Here is a 21,587-nt window from a genome sequence, read left to right as displayed (position 1 = left end):
TAATATGTGCTTATTTTCTGTTTCAACATGTTCTATCTACACTTCTGTTGGCAGCATAGCTCGGTTGGTAGTGCGGCCGTGCCAGCAATTTGAGGGTTCCAGGTTCGATCCCCGCCTCCGCCGTCCTCGTCACTGCCGTCGTGTCCTTGGGCAAGACACTTTACCCACCGGCTGCCGGTGCCACCCACACTGGTGTTACTTAGATATTGGGTTTCACTATGTAAAAGCTCTTTGAGTCACTAGAGAAAAGCGCTATATAAATATAATTCACTTCAGTTTGTATGTTCACTACTTTATGTAAGGACAAACTTGCAATAAGAAACATATGTTTAATGTACCCTAAGATTTTTTTGTGGTCTCCTTTATTTAGAAAAGTATCAAAATACATTTTGGTACCGGTACCAGTGCATATATATATAAATATATATGCATAGTAGGCTTTATTAGCCTACTATCAAAATGACTTTAAAAGTCTTATATAAGTGTTATAATGAAGGCAACACATGATGTAAGTGTCTATATTAGCCTACTATCAAAATGACTTTAAAAGTCTTATATAAGTGTTATAATGAAGGCAACACATGATGTAAGTGTCTGTATTAGCCTACTATCAAAATGACTTTAAAAGTCTTATATAAGTGTTATAATGAAGTCAACACATGATGTAAGTGTCTATATTAGCCTACTATCAAAATGACTTTAAAAGTCTTATATAAGTGTTGTAATGAAGGCAACACATGATGTAAGTGTCTATATTAGCCTACTATCAAAATGACTTTAAAAGTCTTATATAAGTGGTATAATGAAGGCAACACATAATGTAAGTGTCTATATTAGCTATATTAGCCTACTATCAAAATGACTTTAAAAGTCATATATAAGTGTTATAATGAAGGCAACACATGGTGTAAGTGGCTATATTAGCTATATTAGCCTACTATCAAAATGACTTTAAATGTCTTATATAAGTGTTATAATGAAGGCAACACATGATGTAAGTGTCTATATTAGCCTACTATCAAAATGACTTTAAAAGTCTTATATAAGTGTTATAATGAAGGCAACACATGATGCAATTGTCTGTATTAGCCTACTATCGAAATGACTTTAAAAGTCTTATATAAGTGTTATAATGAAGGCAACACATGATGTAAGTGTCTATATTAGCCTACTATCAAAATGACTTTAAAAGTCTTATATAAGTGTTATAATGAAGGCAACACATGATGTAAGTGTCTGTATTAGCCTACTATCAAAATGACTTTAAAAGTCTTATATAAGTGTTATAATGAAGTCAACACATGATGTAAGTGTCTATATTAGCCTACTATCAAAATGACTTTAAAAGTCTTATATAAGTGTTATAATGAAGGCAACACATGATGTAAGTGTCTATATTAGCCTACTATCAAAATGACTTTAAAAGTCTTATATAAGTGGTATAATGAAGGCAACACATAATGTAAGTGTCTATATTAGCTATATTAGCCTACTATCAAAATGACTTTAAAAGTCATATATAAGTGTTATAATGAAGGCAACACATGATGTAAGTGTCTATATTAGCCTACTATCAAAATTACTTTAAAAGCCTTATATAAGTGGTATAATGAAGGCAACACATGATGTAAGTGTCTATATTAGCCTACTATCAAAATGACTTTAAAAGTCATTTATATAAGTGGTATAATGAAGGCAACACATAATGTAAGTGTCTATATTAGCTATATTAGCCTACTATGAAAATGACTTTAAAAGTCTTATATAAGTGTTATAATGAAGGCAACACATGATGTAAGTGTCAATACTATCAATTCCTCTAATTTGAGGATTTAATTTAAAAATAGTCATGGTCCTGCCTGGCCAACGCCCAGAGTCCAAGGTGGCTCGCTTGCCTGAGACCAGACATCCCCCTGAAAAACATTGTTTCATGAGGGTGTTGTCATGGGCGAGTGCTGTATTTTGCCCCAGTTTATAATAGAGACCTGGAAACTGATTTAAACTGTGGAAAAAGGCATAATGTGTCCTCTTTAAAAGAGGAGAGGAGGGGTGCAGCCCGTTCTTACCGCCTGTCGATCGCATTGCAGACACTAGACTCCAGCCTCCACTTAACCCAGGGGTCGGCATCCCAAAATGTTGAAAGAGCCATATTGGACCAAAAATACAACAACAAAAATATGTCTGGAGCCACAAAAAATTGAAATCCTTATACAAGTGTTATAATGAAGGCAACACATGATGTAAGTGTCTATATTAGCTATATTAGCCTACTATCAAAATGACTTTAAAAGTCTTATATAAGTGTTATAATGGGGACAACACATGATGTAAGTGTCTATATTAGCTTACTATCAAAATGACTTTAAAAGTCTTATATATGTGTTATAATGAAGGCAACACATGATGTAAGTGTCTATATTAGCCTACTATCAAAATGACTTTAAAAGTCTTATATAAGTGTTATAATGAAGGCAACACATGATGTAAGTGTCTATATTAGCTTACTATCAAAATGACTTTAAAAGTCTTATATACGTGTTATAATGAAGGCAACACATGATGTAAGTGTCTATATTAGCCTACTATCAAAATGACTTTAAAAGTCTTGTATAAGTGTTATAATGAATGCAACACATGATGTAAGTGTCTATATTAGCTTTATTAGCCTACTATCAAAATGACTTTAAAGTATTATATAAGTGTTATAATGAAGGCAACACATGATGTAAGTGTCTATATTAGCCTACTATCAAAATGGCTTTAAAAGTATTTTATAAAAGTGGTATAATGAAGGCAACACATGATGTAAGTGTCTATATTAGCCTACTATCAAAATGACTTTAAAAGTCATATATAAGTGTTAAAATGAAGGCAACACATGGTGTAAGTGTCTATGTTAGCTATATTAGCCTACTATCAAAATGACTTTAAAAGTCTTGTATAAGTGTTGTAACAAAGGCAACACATGATGTCAGTGTCTATATTAGCTTACTATCAAAATTACTTTAAAAGTCTTATATAATTGTTATGATGAAGGCAACATATGACCTAAGTGTCTATATTAGCTATATTAGCCTACTATCAAAATTACTTTAAAAGTCTTATATAAGTGTTATAATGAAGGCAACACATGATGTAAGTGTCTATATTAGCCTACTATCAAAATGACTTCAAAAGTCTTATATAAGTGTTATAATGAAGGCAACACATGATGTAAGTGTCTATATTAGACTACTATCAAAATGACTTTAAAAGTCTTATATAAGTGTTATAATGAAGGCAACACATGATGTAAGTGTCTATATTAGCCTACTATCAAAATGACTTTAAAAGTCTGCTAAAAGTGCTATAATGAAGGCAACACATGATGTAAGTGTCTATATTACCCTTCTATCAAAATGACTTTAAACGTCTTGTATAAGTGTTATAATGAAGGCAACACATGATGTAAGTGTCTATATTAGCCTACAATCAAAATGACTTTAAAAGTCTTATATAAGTGTTATAATGAAGGCCACACATGATGTAAGTGTCTATATTAGCTTACTATCAAAATGACTTTAAAAGTCTTATATAATTGTTATAATGAAGGCAACATATGACGTAAGTGTCTATATTAGCTATATTAGCCTACTATCAAAATGACTTTAAAAGTCTTGTATAATGTTATTATGAAGGCAAGACATGATTTAAGTGTCTATATTAGCCTACTATCAAAATGACTTTAAAAGTCTTATATAAGTGGTATAATGAAGGCAACACATAATGTAAGTGTCTATATTAGCCTACTATCAAAATGACTTTAAAAGTCTTATATAAGTGTTATAATGAAGGCAACACATGGTGTAAGTGTCTATATTAGCCTACTATCAAAATGACTTTAAAAGTCATATATAAGTGTTATAATGAAGGCAACACATTATGTAAGTGTCTATATAAGCCTTCTATCAAAATTACTTTAAAAGTCTTGTATAAGTGTTGTAATGAAGGCAACACATGATGTCAGTGTCTATATTAGCTTACTATCAAAATGACTTTAAAAGTCTTATATAAGTGTTATAATGAAGGCAACACATGATGTAAGTGTCTATATTAGCCTACTATCAAAATGACTTTAAAAGTCTTATATAAGTGTTATAATGAAGGCAACACATGATGTAAGTGTCTATATTAGCCTACTATCAAAATGACTTTAAAAGTCTTATATAAGTGTTATAATGAAGGCAACATATGACGTAAGTGTCTATATTAGCTATATTAGCCTACTATCAAAATGACTTTAAAAGTCTTATTAAAGTGTTATAATGAAGGCAACACATGATGTAAGTGTCTATATTAGCCTACTATCAAAATGACTTTAAAAGTCTGCTAAAAGTGTTATAATGAAGGCAACACATGATGTAAGTGTCTATATTAGCCTACTATCAAAATGACTTTAAAAGACTTATATAAGTGTTATAATGAAGGCAACACATGATGTAAGTGTCTATATTAGCCTACTATCAAAATTACTTTAAAAGTCTTATATAAGTGTTATAATGAAGGCAACACATGAGGTAAGTGTCTATATTAGCTGTATTGGCCTATTATCAAAATTACTTTAAAAGTCTTATATAAGTGTTATAATGAAGGCAACATATTGTGTAAGTGTCTATATTGGCTATATTAGCCTACTATCAAAATGACTTTAAAAGTCTTGTATAAGTGTTATAATGAAGGCAACACATGATGTAAGTGTCTATATTAGCTATATTAGCCTACTATCAAAATGACTTCAAAAGTCTTATATAAGTGTTATAATGAAGACAACACATGATGTAAGTGTCTATATTAGCCTACTATCAAAATGACTTTAAAAGTCTTGTATAAGTGTTATAATGAAGGCAACACATAATGTAAGTGTCTATATTAGCTATATTAGCCTACTATCAAAATTAATTCAAAAGTCTTATATAAGTGTTATAATGAAGACAACACATGATGTAAGTGTCTATATTAGCTATATTAGCCTACTGTCAAAATGACTTTAAAAGAAAGAGTTTGGGAACAACAGCAACTCAGCCACCAAGTGGTAGGCCACGTACACTGACAAGAGAGGGGTCAGCGGATGCTGAAGCGCATAGTGCAAAGACTTTCTGCTCAGTCAGTTGCTACAGAGCTCCAAACGTCTTGCGACCTTCCAATTAGCCCACGTACAGTACGCAGACAGCTTCAAGGAACGGGTTTCCATAGCCGAGCAGCTGCATCTAAGCCATACATCACCAAGTCCGATACAAAGTGTGGGATGCAGTGGCGACGCCTCCTCTGGAGTGATGACTCACGCTTTTCCATCTGGCAATCTGATGGACAAAACGGGTTGCCAGGAGAACGCTACATTTCAGACTGCATTGTGCCGAGTGTGAAATTTGGTGGAGGAGGAATTATGGTGAAAGGAACTTTGAATGCTCCAGGATACCAAAAACATTTTGGACAATTCCATGCTCCCAAGCTTATGGGAACAGTTTGGAGCGAGCCCCTTCCTCTTCCAACACGACTGGATGAGCTTGACTGGCCTGCTCAGAGTCCTGACCTGAACCTGATGAATTAGAACAGAGACTTCTCCACCAACATCAGTGTGTGACCTCACCAACGCACTTTTGGAAGAATGGTGGAAAATTCCTATAAACACACTCGGCAACCTTGTGGACAGCCTTCCCAGAGGAGCTGAAGCTGTAATAGCTGCAAAAGGTGGTCCGAGATCATACCGAACCCCTATGGGTTAGGAATGGGATGGCACTTCAAGTTCATATGTTGTTCAGGTTAACTTAACATCTTTTTTTTATATTCGGAAACTTCTTGTAGTTTGTGGACGGTAGCAAGAGGACGGTCGGGATAAAAGAAAAGTGGCTTATTGAATGATGGATTCATGATATGATGTCAAGCCTAAATCTGTTGTTAAGCAGCATGTTGATTCAGCACTGTTAGCCACAAAAAAAAAAAAAAAAAAAAAAAAAAGCCACAGCGCATAAAATGACAAGAGGGGGATCGGGCCCCCCAGAATAGTGTGCCAAGGGTGATTTGTACGCCTTCTGACAACCAGCGTCTGCCATGCGCCTGTGGTTTTGGCCCGTCTTTGTCGGCACGCCGGCTTTTCATGACGTTAACGACTTCTGAGCGGGCGATGCCAGGCTCGCTTCGACATGGACCGTAATTTGACTTTGTAAGCATCTCTGTCTGTTTCCTTCCCCGTGCGGCAAGTGTTTGTTTACGTGGAACGCGGCTCAAAGTCGCCCTTATTTCTTCCAACGAAACGCGCTTAAGCGGGAAAACACCTCGTCTTTAATAATAATAATAATAATAATAGATTTTATTTGTAAAAAAAAAAAAAAAAAGCACTTTACATTGAGTAAACAACCTCAAAGTGCTACAGTGTATTAATAAAATAAAAATAAAAAGATAATAAAAAATATAAAAAATAAAAACTAGAACAGCCAAAAAGCTAGAACTAGTATGCATTTTTTTTTTTAAAAGAAGGGTTTTTAAGCCTTTTTTTAAAAAGCATTCACAGTAACGAAGGCAACACATGATGTCAGTGTCTATATTAGCTTACTATCAAAATGACTTTAAAAGTATTATATACCGGTAATTGTTATAATGAAGGCAACATATGACTTAAGTGTCTATATTAGCTATATTAGCCTACTATCAAAATGACTTTAAACGTCTTATATAAGTGTTATAATGAAGGCAACACATGATGTAAGTGTCTATATTAGCCTTCTATCAAAATGACTTTAAACGTCTCGTATAAGTGCTATATTGAAGGCAACATATGATGTAAGCGTCAATATTGGCTATATTAGCCTACTATCAAAATGACTTTAAAAGTCTTGTATAAGTGTTATAATGAAGGCAACACATGATGTAAGTGTCTATATTAGCTATATTAGCCTACTATCAAAATGACTTTAAAAGTCTTGTATAAGTGTTATAATGAAGGCAACACATGATGTAAGTGTCTCTATTAGCCTACTATCAAAATGGCTTTAAAAATCTTATATAAGTGGTACAATGAAGGCAACACATAATGTAAGTGTCTCTATTAGCCTACTATCAAAATGACTTTAAAAGTCTTATAAAAGTGTTATAATGAAGGCAAAACATGGTGTAAGTGTCTATATTAGCTATATTAGCCTACTATCAAAATGACTTTAAAAGTCTTGTATAAGTGTTATAATGAAGGCAACACATGATGTAAGTGTCTATATTAGCTAAATTAGCCTACTATCAAAATTATTTTAAAAGTCTTATAAAAGTGTTATAATGAAGGCAACTCATGATGTAAGTGTCTACAGGTAAAAGCCAGTAAATTAGAATATTTTGAAAAACTTGATTTATTTCAGTAATTGCATTCAAAAGGTGTAACTTGTACATTATATTTATTCATTGCACACAGACTGATGCATTCAAATGTTTATTTCATTTAATTTTGATGATTTGAAGTGGCAACAAATGAAAATCCAAAATTCCGTGTGTCACAAAATTAGAATATTACTTAAGGCTAATACAAAAAAGGGATTTTTAGAAATGTTGGCCAACTGAAAAGTATGAAAATGAAAAATATGAGCATGTACAATACTCAATACTTGGTTGGAGCTCCTTTTGCCTCAATTACTGCGTTAATGCGGCGTGGCATGGAGTCGATGAGTTTCTGGCACTGCTCAGGTGTTATGAGAGCCCAGGTTGCTCTGATAGTGGCCTTCAACTCTTCTGCGTTTTTGGGTCTGGCATTCTGCATCTTCCTTTTTACAATACCCCACAGATTTTCTATGGGGCTAAGGTCAGGGGAGTTGGCGGGCCAATTTAGAACAGAAATACCATGGTCCGTAAACCAGGCACGGGTAGATTTTGCGCTGTGTGCAGGCGCCAAGTCCTGTTGGAACTTGAAATCTCCATCTCCATAGAGCAGGTCAGCAGCAGGAAGCATGAAGTGCTCTAAAACTTGCTGGTAGACGGCTGCGTTGACCCTGGATCTCAGGAAACAGAGTGGACCGACACCAGCAGATGACATGGCACCCCAAACCATCACCCAACCATGCAAATTTTGCATTTCCTTTGGAAATCGAGGTCCCAGAGTCTGGAGGAAGACAGGAGAGGCACAGGATCCACGTTGCCTGAAGTCTAGTGTAAAGTTTCCACCATCAGTGATGGTTTGGGGTGCCATGTCATCTGCTGGTGTCGGTCCACTCTGTTTCCTGAGATCCAGGGTCAACGCAGCCGTCTACCAGCAAGTTTTAGAGCACTTCATGCTTCCTGCTGCTGACCTGCTCTATGGAGATGGAGATTTCAAGTTCCAACAGGACTTGGCGCCTGCACACAGAGCAAAATCTACCCGTGCCTGGTTTACGGACCATGGTATTTCTGTTCTAAATTGGCCCGCCAACTCCCCTGACCTTAGCCCCATAGAAAATCTGTGGGGTATTGTGAAAAGGAAGATGCAGAATGCCAGACCCAAAAACGCAGAAGAGTTGAAGGCCACTATCAGAGCAACCTGGGCTCTCATAACACCTGAGCAGTGCCAGAAACTCATCGACTCCATGCCACGCCGCATTAACGCAGTAATTGAGGCAAAAGGAGCTCCAACCAAGTATTGAGTATTGTACATGCTCATATTTTTCATTTTCATACTTTTCAGTTGGCCAACATTTCTAAAAATCCCTTTTTTGTATTAGCCTTAAGTATTATTCTAATTTTGTGACACACGGAATTTTGGATTTTCATTTGTTGCCACTTCAAATCATCAAAATTAAATGAAATAAACATTTGAATGCATCAGTCTGTGTGCAATGAATAAATATAATGTACAAGTTACACCTTTTGAATGCAATTACTGAAATAAATCAAGTTTTTCAAAAAATTCTAATTTACTGGCTTTTACCTGTATATTAGTGTCTGTGGAACGCTTTTCCTGACCACCTGAGGGCACCACAGACTGTGAATGCTTTTAAAAAAGGCTTAAAAACCCTTCTTTTAAAAAAAAAAAAAGCATACTAGTTCTAGCTTTTTGGCTGTTCTAGTTTTATTTTTTATATTTTTTATTATCTTTTTATTTTTATTTTATTAATACACTGTAGCACTTTGAGGTTGTTTATTCAATGTAAAGTGCTTCTTTTTTTTTTTTTTACAAATAAAATCAATTATTATTATTATTATTAAAGACGACGTGTTTTCCCGCTTAAGCGCGTTTCGTTGGGAGCGGCGGAGCAGAAAGCCCGGTCTCCCATTGTTCGTAGCTTTGTCCTCGGAGGTTGGAGCGGAGGTGTCGTGTGGAGGTTTTGGGGGTGAGTAGTTCTTTGAGGTAGAGGTGGGGCATTTCCATGGAGGCACTGGTGGGTTAGTAGGGAGACTTTGAATTCAATCCTGAGTCATTGCAAAAAAGTTGGCATATGTGTTACATGGCCTTTCCTTTTAACAACACTCAGTAAACGTTTGGGAACTGAGGAGACCACATTTTTTAAGCTTCTCAGGTGGAATTCTTTCCCATTCTTGCTTGATGTACAGCTTAAGTTGTTCAACAGTCCGGGGGTCTTAGTTGTGGTATTTTAGGCTTCATAATGCGCCACACATTTTCAATGGGAGACAGGTCTGGACTACAGGCAGGCCAGTCTAGTACCCGCACTCTTTTACTATGAAGCCACGCTGTTGTAACACGTGGCTTGGCATTGTCTTGCTGAAATAAGCAGGGGCGTCCATGATAACGTTGCTTGGATGCTCCAAAACCTGTATGTACCTTTCAGCATTAATGGTGCCTTCACAGATGTGTAAGTTACCCATGTCTTGGGCACTAATACACCCCCATACCATCACAGATGCTGGCTTTTCAACTTTGCACCTAGAACAATCCGGATGGTTCTTTTCTTCTTTGACATCCACAGTTTCCAAAAACAATTTGAAATGTGAACTCGTCAGACCACAGAACACTTTTCCACTTTGCATCAGTCCAACTTACATTAGCTCAGGCCGAGCGAAGCCGGCGGCGTTTCTGGGTGTTGTTGATAAATGGCTTCGGCTTTGCATAGTCGAGTTTTAACTTGCACTTACATATGTAGCGACCAACTGTAGTTACTGACAGTGGTTTTCTGAAGTGTTCCTGAGCCCATGTGGTGATATCCTTTACACACGGATGTCGCTTTTTGATGCAGTACCGCCTGAGGGATCGAAAGTCCGTAATATCATCGCTTACGTGCAGTGATTTCTCCAGATTCTCTGAACCTTTTGATGATATTACGGACCGTAGATGGTGAAATCCCTAAATGCTTTGCAATAGCTGGTTGAGAAATGTTGTTCTTAAACTGTTCAACAATTTGCTCTTGATTTGTTCACAAACGACTGAGCATTTCTTGGAAGCTGCTTTTATACGCAACATTGGGCCCTGGCCCTATGGTTAAGAAACACTAGTCTTGCTTGCAATTCTGTATTGCAACTAAATTAATGATAAATAATAATAATTTTTTTTCTTAACCAAACTGTCAATAGAATTAAAGTTCAAATTTAAATCCAGCTTCACCACTTTTGTCATAATTTTTGCGCTTAAGAAACTTCCCCTATGCCTTTTAGCTCCAGACTTCTTCTGTTTGATATTGTCATTACTGCCACAAGTGGTGGAAAAATGTATTACAACTGTGGCCCATACGGACCATAACTGAGAAACATATATTTTTACTTTATTAACTCAGGAAATACATCCCTGGACACATGAGGACTTTGAATATGACCAATGTATGATCCTGTAACTACTTGGTATCGGATCGATACCTAAATTTGTGGTATCATCCAAAACTAACAAAAAGCATCCAAACAACAGAAGAATAAGTGATTATTACATTTTAACAGAAGTGTAGATAGAACATGTTGAAACGGAAAATAAGCAGATATTAACAGTAAATGAACAAGTGGATTAATAATCAATTTTTACAGTTTGTCCCTCATAATTTTGACAAAATAATAGATTGATAAATAACACAATATGTTACTGCATATGTCAGCAGCTAAATTAAGAGCCTTTGTTTGCTTACTTACTACTAAAATACAAGTTGTCTTGTATCTTCACTATTTTATTTAAGGACAAACTTGCAATAAGAAACATATGTTTAATGTACCCACAAAAAATATACGCCACACCCACATACCCTGCCCCCAATCCAACGCCTTCGACGCGATTCCCTTTGGGGTGATGGACGGCTGGATAGCACCTGAAGAGCTGCAGCCTGCCACTGTGGCCCCCCACTCCCCCCCTCTGTTCCTAGATATCTGGAGATGTACGTTGTAATATGTATATGTGCTTTGCTACGGAGGTTTTTTCCCCACTCCAGTCTAGATTGTATTTTTGTACTCACCCTTCCCCAGCGTTTACCTTTTTCCCGTCTTTTACGGGGGCGCCTTGTGGTGTTTGTTTGTCTCATTTTGAACGGGTTTGTGCTGAAGACAAAGTTTCGTTGTACTTAACTTACAATAAAGACCTACCTACCCTAAGATTTTTTGTTAAAATAAAGCCAAAAATGCCATTTTTTTGTGGTCCCCCTTACATAGATAAGTACCAAAAAGTATCGAAATACATTTTTGGTACCGGTACCGGTACTAAAATATTGGTATCGGCACAACCCTGTTTCAATATCGCTGTGTGGAGGTCTTCCTCCTCCGGGTTCTCCGGACCACCAATGACGGACATGACAGCCATGTTCATTTTTGCGAACTAGGATTTATTTTGCAATAATGTTAAAGTTTCTGTCGCTCGTTCTCCACCATCAACAACCTCCTCTCCTTCCCGACTGCTGCCTTTAACAGAGCGACAGGTGATCGGACAAACACTCAAAGCTGTGTCATCTACGCACCTGTCACTAATCTCGAAGCCGATGCTGACACACCCCGCTTCGCTGCAGGTCCGCAGGCCACGCCCCCCCCACCACACCCTGATTCACTTATTTTTCTGACAATTGGAGATTGAACCTCTGACATTAATCACTGATTGCCCAGTTTGGCTGCAGTGGAACCACCCACTCTATGCTCCCCCTTTGAAGTCAATGGACACTCAGCCTCAACAGTGTTTAACCACAATAAATGAACCTTGCAAAAGCAGCTGATTCTAAAGAAAAGTGTAAAAATCTTGTTTGTATATTCTGGAACATATTGAAGATGCCTAATTAAAGAAATGCAAGTTGAATAATGCTGGTTTTCAGAATAAAATACTAATTTCTGTTCTAAAAAACCTACTAATATCTAGATACACAAACCCCGTTTCCATATGAGTTGGGAAATTGTGTTAGATGTAAATATAAACAGAATACAATGATTTGCAAATCATTTTCAACCCATATTCAGTTGAATATGCTACAAAGACAACATATTTGATGTTCAAACTGATAAACATTTTTTTTTTTGTGCAAATAATCATTAACTTTAGAATTTGATGCCAGCAACACGTGACAAAGAAGTTGGGAAAGGTGGCAATAAATACTGATAAAGTTGAGGAATGCTTATCAAACACTTATTTGGAACATCCCACAGGTGAACAGGCAAATTGGGAACAGGTGGGTGCCATGATTGGGTATAAAAGTAGATTCCATGAAATGCTCAGTCATTCACAAACAAGGACGGGGCGAGGGTCACCACTTTGTCAACAAATGCGTGAGCAAATTGTTGAACAGTTTAAGAAAAACCTTTCTCCACCAGCTATTGCAAGGAATTTAGGGATTTCACCATCTACGGTCCGTAATATCATCAAAGGGTTCAGAGAATCTGGAGAAATCACTGCACGTAAGCAGCTATGCCCCGTGACCTTCGATCCCTCAGGCTGTACTGCATCAACAAGCGACATCAGTGTGTAAAGGATATCACCACATGGGCTCAGGAACACTTCAGAAACCCACTGTCAGTAACTACAGTTAGTCGCTACATCTGTAAGTGCAAGTTAAAACTCTCCTATGCAAGGCGAAAACCGTTTATCAACAACACCCAGAAACGCTTTCTGCTTCGCTGGGCCTGAGCTCATCTAAGATGGACTGATACAAAGTGGAAAAGTGTTCTGTGGTCTGACGAGTGCACATTTCAAATTGTTTTTGGAAACTGTGGACGTCGTGTCCTCCGGACCAAAGAGGAAAAGAAGCATCCGGATTGTTTTAGGCGCAAAGTTGAAAAGCCAGCATGTGTGTTGTTATGGGGGTGCATTAGTGCCCAAGACATGGGTAACTTACACATCTGTGAAGGCACCATTAATGCTGAAAGGTACATACAGGTTTTGGAGCAACATATGCTGCCATCTAAGCAACGTTACCATGGACGCCCCTGCTTATTTCAGCAAGACAATGCCAAGCCACGTGTTACATCAACGTGGCTTCACAGTAAAATAGTGCGGGTACTAGACTGGCATGCCTGTAGTCCAGACCTGTCTCCCATTGAAAATGTGTGGCGCATTATGAAGCCTAAAATACCACAACGGAGACCCCCGGACTGTTGAACAACTTAAGCTGTACATCAAGCAAGAATGGGAAAGAATTCCACCTGAGAAGCTTCAAAAATTTGGTCTCCTCAGTTCCCAAACGTTTACTGAGTGTTGTTAAAAGGAAAGGCCATGACACAGTGGTGAACATGCCCTTTCACAACTACTTTGGCACGTGTTGCAGCCATGAAATTCTAAGTTAATTATTATTTGCAAAAAAAAAAAAAAAAGTTTATGAGTTTGAACATCAAATATCTTGTCTTTGTAGCATATTCAACTGAATATGGGTTGAAAAGGATTTGCAAATCATTGTATTATGTTTATATATACATCTAACACAATTTCCCAACTCATATGGAAATGGGGTTTGTACAATTAATTTAGGATGTCTTATTAAGTAAAATTATTATTTAACTAGTTTTAGTATTTTTTTCTTTCCGAAAATCTAGTCTTTTTATGTTAGCTGAGCTTCCCTTGCATTCTTGAAGAAATCTCTACTGCTCAAACCACATTTTTTTTTATTTTCTCCGGTTCCTTTAAATCATTAAACCCATAAAAACATGCTTCATCAGATATGATCCCAATGTATCTGTTTTTCTTGGTGGCCGTTGTTGTTGAGTTGTCATGTCCAATTGCCTCAAGTGTGTCGTGTTTTTTTTTTTTTTTTTTTTTTTAAACACCAGTACTCTTTCCAGTATCAGAGGGATTTATGTGGAACAAGTCAAACATCTCACCGATGTGGATTCCAGTTATAGCACCGTAGTCGACATCCTCCTCCACTGGAAAAACTAGAGAGGGAAAACCATGAGATTTCATGCCCAGAGTATTAGCACATGGTCTAAATCATACGTACAACTATTTTGCTTTGGAAATTTAAATAATAGTCGGATTTAGGAATGGTATCCAGAATTGAAAAAAAAGATTAATAACCAGCTTACGGAGCGGTTGAAACATGCAACGGAATGTTCTACGATTTGGAAAAGTGAGGTGGGAACAAGTTTGGCGGGCATGGATCGTGATATCATCCAAAAACTAAATAGATCAAAAGTTTGCATACACTTGTAAAGACCATAATGTCGTGGCTGTTTTGAGTTTCCAATCATTTCTACAACTCTTATTGAGTGATTGGAGCACATACTAGTTGGTCACAAAAAAAAAACATTCATGAAGTTTGGTTCTTTTATCAATTTATTATGGGTCTACTGAAAATGTGACCAAATCTGCTGCTCAATTGTTGTTTCAGAGCACCAATTTATTTTTTGTTGACCAGTGTCTCCACCTGCTGCTGCCACTAATCGCTCCCTTTTATACAGTGGTGGTCAAAAGTTGACATACACTTGTAAAGAACATAATGTCATGGCTGTTTTGAGTTTCCAATCATTTCTACAACTCTTATTGAGTGATTGGAGCACATACTAGTTGGTCACAAAAAAAAACATTCATGAAGTTTGGTTCTTTTATGAATTTATTATGAGTCTACTGAAAATGTGAGCAAATCTGCTGCTCAATTGTTGTTTCAGCGCACCAATTTATTTTTTGTTGACCAGTGTCTCCACGTGCTGCTGCCACTAAACGCTCCCCTTTATACAGTCGTGGTCAAAAGTTGACATACACTTGTAAAGAACATAATGTCATGGCTGTCTTGAGTTTCCAATCATTTCTACAACTTTTTTTTGTGATAGAGTGATTGGAGCACATACTTGTTGGTCACTAAATAACATTCATGAAGTTGTTTTTTTTTATGAATTTATTATGGGTCTACTGAAAATCTGCTGGGTCAAAAGTATACATACAGCAATGTTAATATTTGCTTACATGTCCATTGGCAAGTTTCACTGCAATAAGGCGCTTTTGGTAGCCATCCACAAGCTTCTGCTTGAATTTTTGACCACTCCTCTTGACAAAATTGGTGCAGTTCAGCTAAATTTGTCGGTTTTTCTGACATAGACTTGTTTCTTCAGCATTGTCCACACGTTTTAAGTCAGGACTTTGGGAAGGCCATTCTAAAACCTTCATTTAGCCATTCCTTTACCACTTTTGACATGTGTTTGGGGGTCATTGTCCTGTTGGAAAACCCAACTGCGCCCAAGACCCAACCTCCGGTTGTCCTGAAGAATTTGGAGGTAATCCTCCTTTTTCCTTGTCCCATTTACTCTCTGTAAAGCACCAGTTCCATTGGCAGCAAAACAGGCTCAGAGCATAATACTACCACCACCATGCTTGACGGTAGGCATGATGTTCCTGGGATTAAAGGCCTCACTTTTTCTCCTCCAAACATATTGCTGGGTATTGTGACCAAACAGCTCCATTTTTGTTTCATCTGACCACAGAACTTTCCTCCAGAAGGTCTTATCTTTGTCCATGTGATGTCAGATGAAACAAATTTTTGTTTCATCTGACCACAGAACGTTCCTCCAGAAGGTCTAATCTTTGTCCATGTGATGTCAGATGAAACACATTTTTGTTTCATCTGAAAGTTCTGTGGTCAGATGAAACAAATTTTTGTTTCATCTGACCACAGTACTTTCCTCCAGAAGGTCTTATCTTTGTCCATGTGATGTCAGATGAAACAAAAACTGAGCTGTTTGGCCACAATACCCAGCAATGTCATGTCTTTTGATCATGTTTTGTTTTAGTTATGTCCTGTTTGGTATTTGGACACTTAGTTCCTGCTTTTTCACTCCCTTGTTTTGTTTCCATGGTTACCCATTAGTTTCACCTGTTTGCTCATTTGGACACACGCACCTGTGTTAATCATGTCACTGTTTTTTAAGCCTGTCTTTTTCAGTTGGTCGGTCTGGCGACATTAACGCTGTTACCCCTGTTTATCCCATGCTACTCACGTTACCTGATATCATAGTCCATGCCGTTCTTTTTGGTCACAGTAAGTGTTTTTTTGTTACATGTCCATAGTTTTGCCTTTGTGTTAGTTCTTTTGTTTTCAAGTTTGTTCTACGCACATGTTAACTGTTAGCGTGTTAATGTTAGCATGCTAACATCACAGGGCTAACCTTTTTTTTGCTAATGTTACACTTTTTTTGTCTTAATTCCGCAGCCATACACCTTACAGTTGTATAACTTGGTATTTAAAACATGCTAACTGTATGCATATTTGCATTAAAGTGCTAGTTTTATGAGCTAATTTTGCTACCGTTTACCCGAGAGTCATATAACTTGGTATGTGACAGCTGTTAACTATTAGTGTGCTAACTTTAGCATGCTAACAATAAAGTGCTAACTTTTTTGCGAATTCTATGCTATTTGATAAAAAAACAAATGTTTAAATGGTATTAATCAATCCAACAAAATAATACACAATAACACCATAATAACACAATTCCAATTCCAAAACCAACAACAGTATGAATATTAATAAGAATTCCTACATAGCAGTGATTAAAAATCCCTCATTGACATTATCATCACAGCCATTTATTTAAAAAAAATAAAAACATTTAAAAAATGAACAATAGTTCACACATTGTGTCCAATATTTTCCACGAATATATCAAATAAGTCATATTTTAGGTTTATTTAATAGTTAAAACAAATGTAAATAATGGATCCCATATTCCAATATATGACTCATTATTATCTAAGCTAAATGCAGTTTTTTCTACTGATATCATCTCCATAGCTTGTGTGTAAAAGTCAGTTTTTTTTAGTATTACCCTTTTTGTTATGATGCATATTGAAAGAAATGCATTTTTACTCCTTTTGATCCCTTTTTCAAATAATTTTCTTAAGGTTAAATCTCAAAATGTGTACATTTCCCGACCATATAGACTGCAGGAAGCTGACTGCTCCGCCGCTCCCAGTCTGTGGAACGCTCTCCCTGACCACCTGAGGGCACCACAGACTGTGGACGCTTTTAAAAAAGGCTTAAAACCCTTCTTTTAAAAAAAAGCCTTTTTTTTTAGATGTATGTGTGCTAGTTCTAGTTTAGTTTAGTTTAGTTTATTAAGGATCCCCATTAGTCTACACCGCAGTGGAGACTATTCTTCCTGGGGTCCAGGCAAAAACACCACACAATCACAAAACAAAAGATTACAATGCAGTACAACATGATCAAATAATAAAATGTTGTAATACAAAAAGAGCAACAACAAAGAACCAAAAAAAGTAATAATAACTTTGAGTTTACATAATAATGTTCATACCAAAGATAAAAAGAGCGATATAAAAATAGATGTATAGGATGTTCTAGTTTTTTTTTTTTTTTTTTTTTTTTAAATGCACTGTAGCACTTTGAGGTTGTTTGCTTAATGTAAAGTGCTTTTACAAATAAAATCCATTATTATTATTATTATGGAAATAATGGAAATACTATCTATTAGGCTCAGTGGCCTTGTGGTTAGAGTGTCCGCCCTGAGACCGGGAAGGTCGTGAGTTCAAACCCCGGACCGAGTCGTACCAAAGACGATAAAAAACGGGACCCGTCGCCTCCCTGCTTGGCACTCGGCAGCAAGGCTTGGAATTGGGGGTTAAATCACCAAAATGATTCCCGGGCGTGGCCATCTCTGCTGCTCACTGCTCCCCTTACCTCACCTGAACATGGGGATGGGTCATTTCACCACGTCTCGTGTGTGTGTGTGTGTGTGACTATCGTTGGGACTTTAACTTTAACTTTAGCTCAGTTGGTAGAGTGGTCGTGCCAGCAACTTGAGGGTTCCAGCAGGGGCGTCACCAGCTTTTAAGGACAGGGGGGGCTTAGCCCCCAGGAGATGCACAGAATGCGAGCGAACGTTACGCACGAGCACAAAACTTCACAAACGGCTAACAAAGACTTAGAAATTATTCATTGTTATTATTATTATTTAAAAAAAATGCACGGGACGAAATGAAATGCTCCACGGGACGATGGCTTTTAACCATTTCTTTTCTTTTTCTTTTTATTTATTTATTCATTTTACATTTTATATTAAATGTCTTGGTTTTTCCTCCCTCTGAAAATCCTATGAAATGTTTAACAAGCCATCCTATAATAATACAACAGCTATTAATGTAACAATACAATAAAACAAATATATTTAATGATGTTTTTTTTATTATTTTAACAATAGGCTAATGTATATTACTTTATATAGATTCTACAAGAAACACAAAACTTAAAAACTAAATGATTTACAATTGCACACACAAGGTTTCGTGCAGCTTTACTCATTGTAAAGGAAGATAATGTGCTTCGTACACTTGCAGGACCGCAAAAAAGGTCGCAGAGAAAATGCGGACTGGAATTTGAGTGATGTGGACATTTTCTATATGAACAAGTGGAATGGATTGGACACCGACGCACTAAAGGGGCTCTCTACCTTACGCTACGAAGTGAGGGGAAACTGAGTGAATAATAACAGGTTATATGATTATTTATTTAAACTCATATTTGGGCCACTTTATAATGAATATGTATTTGTAAAAAAAAAAAATATATATATAACACCAAATTATTTAGGGGGGCTTAAGAATATTTTAGGGGGGCTTGAGCCCCCCTAAAATAGGCCTAACAACGCCAATGGGTTCCAGGTTCGATTCCCGCTTTCGCCATCCCAGTCACTGTCGTTGTGTCCTTGGGCAATACACTTTACCCACCTGATCCCAGTGCCTCCCACACTGGTTTAAATGTAACTTAGATATTGGGTTTCACTATGTAAAAGCGCTTTGAGTCACTAGAGAAAAGCGCTATATAAATATAATTCACTTCACTTCATTTATTTATTTATTTAGCAAAAATTTGCATGTTTTCTATTTTTTAATGTACCGGTTTGGGACCTGTTTAAGCACTAAAAATGTTTTTCAAGTACTGATTTGGTACTAGTATCAGTTAAAATGTAAATTTTAAACAAATCCCTGATAATAAAGCAGTTACATGAACAAATATTTATTTTATGTCATTTTTTTCTGTTTGTTCAGGCCTGACCGCACGTCCCTGCCTTGACTGTGACCTTCTGACCCTCACAAAACCAGGCTACGGTATGTTTATTGGTGGCCTTTTAAAAAGGTCCTTGGCTCTTTTGTGGGAAAAAAAAAAAAAAAAAGATCACCTGTTGCTTTGACTTGCTCGGGCTGGAACAGGGCTTTGGGTCGCTGCAGTGCAACTCTTCTGTAGGACCATAAATCAAATCAGGGGTTTGTGGATTTTTTTTTGTGGGGTCCAAAATACCGAATAATGCATCACCTCTCTTGGAGCGGCTGTGAGGGGATGAGTCCCGCTCGGGTGTTGTCGCCACCGACGGGGCAAGCCTGCCACCAGGCGTCATCCTCCATGGTGGCAATCTGCAGGATGTCGCCTCTTTTAAAGGCGATCGCTGCGTCCTTGCACGGCACAGCCGGATCCTCATTTGGGTCGTAGTCAAAGAGAGCTCTTACAAACAACTAGGGGGGGAAAATAAATCATGTCGGCTTTTTGAAATGATAATAACTCGGATGATTAATCACAAAATGCATTAATAATGTATCCATGCAGATGAATTACGAAAACTAACACCAATGAAGACGGCACGCTGTGTAAATGGTAAATAAAAACAGAATACAATGATACGCAAATCCTTTTCAACCTATATTCAATTGAATAGACTGCAAAGACTTATGTTTTGCAAGTATTAGCTCATTTGGAATTTGATGCCTGCAACGCGTTTCAAAAAAGCTGGCACAAGTGGCAAAAAAGACTGAGAACGTTGAGGAATGCTCATCAACCACTTATTTGGAACATCCCACAGGTGGACAGGCTCATTGGGAACAGGTGGGCGCCATGATTGGGTATAAAAGCAGTCGTTCACAAACAAGGACGGGGCGAGGGTCACCGCTTTGTGAACGAATGCGTGAGCAAATTGTTTAAGGACAGCATTTCTCAACCAGCTATTGCAAGGAATTTAGGGATTTCACCATCTACGGTCCGTAATATCATCAAAAGGTTCGGAGAATCGGGAGAAAACACTGCACGTAAGCAGCAAGGCTGAAAACCAACATTGAATGCCCGTGACCTTCGATGCCTCAGGCGGTACTACATCAAAAAGCGCCGTCAGTGTGTAAAGGATATCACCACATGGGCTCAGGAACACTTCAGAAAACCACTGTCAGTAATAACGGTTTGTCTCTACTAAGTGCAAAGCGAAAGCCATTTATCAACAACACCCAGAAACGCCGCCGGCTTTGCCGGGCCCGAGCTCATCTAAGATGGACTGATACAAAGTGGAAAAGTGTTCTGTGATCTGACGACTCCACATTTCCAATTGTTTTTGGAAACTGTGGACGTCGTGTCCTCCGGACCAAAGAGTCTGCAGTAGAGTTTTAACTTGCACTTACAGATGTAGCGACAAACTGTAGTTACTGACAATGGTTTTCTGAAGTGTTCCTGAAATACTTCCTGAAATAAGCAGGGGCGTCCATGATAAAGTTGCTTGGATGGCAACAAAAGTTGCTTCAAAATTTGTATGTACCTTTCAGCATTAATGGCGCCTTCACAGATGTGTAAGTTACCCATGTCTTGGGCACTAATACACCCCCATACCATCACAGATGCTGGCTTTTCAACTTTGCGCCTATAACAATCCGGATGGTTCTTTTCCTCTTTGGTCCGGAGAACACGACGTCCACAGTTTCCAAAAACAATTTGAAATGTGGACTCGTCAGACCACAGGACACTTTTCCACTTTGTATCAGTCCATCTTAGTTGAGCTCGGGCCGGGCAAAGCCGGCGGCGTTTCTGGGTGTTGTTGATGAATGGCTTTGGCTTTGCATAGTAGAGTTTTAACTTGCACTTACAGATGTAGTGACGAACTGTAGTTACTGACAGCGGTTTGCTGAAGTGTTCCTGACCCCATGTGGTGATATCCTTTACACACTGATGTCGCTTTTTGATGCAGTACCGCCTGAGGGATCCAAGGTCACGGGCAGTCAATGTTACGTGCAGTGATTTCTCCAGATTCTCTGAACCTTCTGATGATATTACGGAGCGTAGATGGTGAAATCCCTAAATTGCTTGCAATAGCTGGTTGAAAAATGTTCTTAAACAATTTGCTCACGCATTTGTTGACAAAGTGGTGACCCTCGCCCCGTCCTTGTTTGTGAATGACTGAGCATTTCATGGAAGCTGCTGTTATACCCAATCATGGCA

At 37.6% G+C, this 21,587-nt stretch overlaps 1 protein-coding gene across 1 annotated transcript in view; it reads right to left on the bottom strand.

Moving 5' to 3' along the window:
• The window catches only part of LOC133580575 (MAGUK p55 subfamily member 7-like), a 140,044-nt gene that overhangs the window by 30,478 nt on the left and 87,979 nt on the right, over positions 1 to 21,587 (bottom strand). Inside the window, exons 9-11 of the mRNA XM_061934869.1 lie at positions 19,650 to 19,846; positions 19,516 to 19,574; positions 14,209 to 14,262 (exon numbers count right to left, since the gene is read on the bottom strand). Coding sequence (XP_061790853.1) covers positions 14,209 to 14,262; positions 19,516 to 19,574; positions 19,650 to 19,846 — 310 coding nt within the window. The remainder of the gene's footprint in view (positions 1 to 14,208; positions 14,263 to 19,515; positions 19,575 to 19,649; positions 19,847 to 21,587) is intronic.

This window comes from Nerophis lumbriciformis, linkage group LG03, assembly GCF_033978685.3.
Source record: "Nerophis lumbriciformis linkage group LG03, RoL_Nlum_v2.1, whole genome shotgun sequence".
NCBI classification, from domain to species: Eukaryota; Metazoa; Chordata; class Actinopteri; order Syngnathiformes; family Syngnathidae; genus Nerophis; species Nerophis lumbriciformis.
The sequence above is the reverse complement of the archived record's forward strand: the minus strand, read 5'-3'. Positions and strand labels throughout refer to the sequence as shown.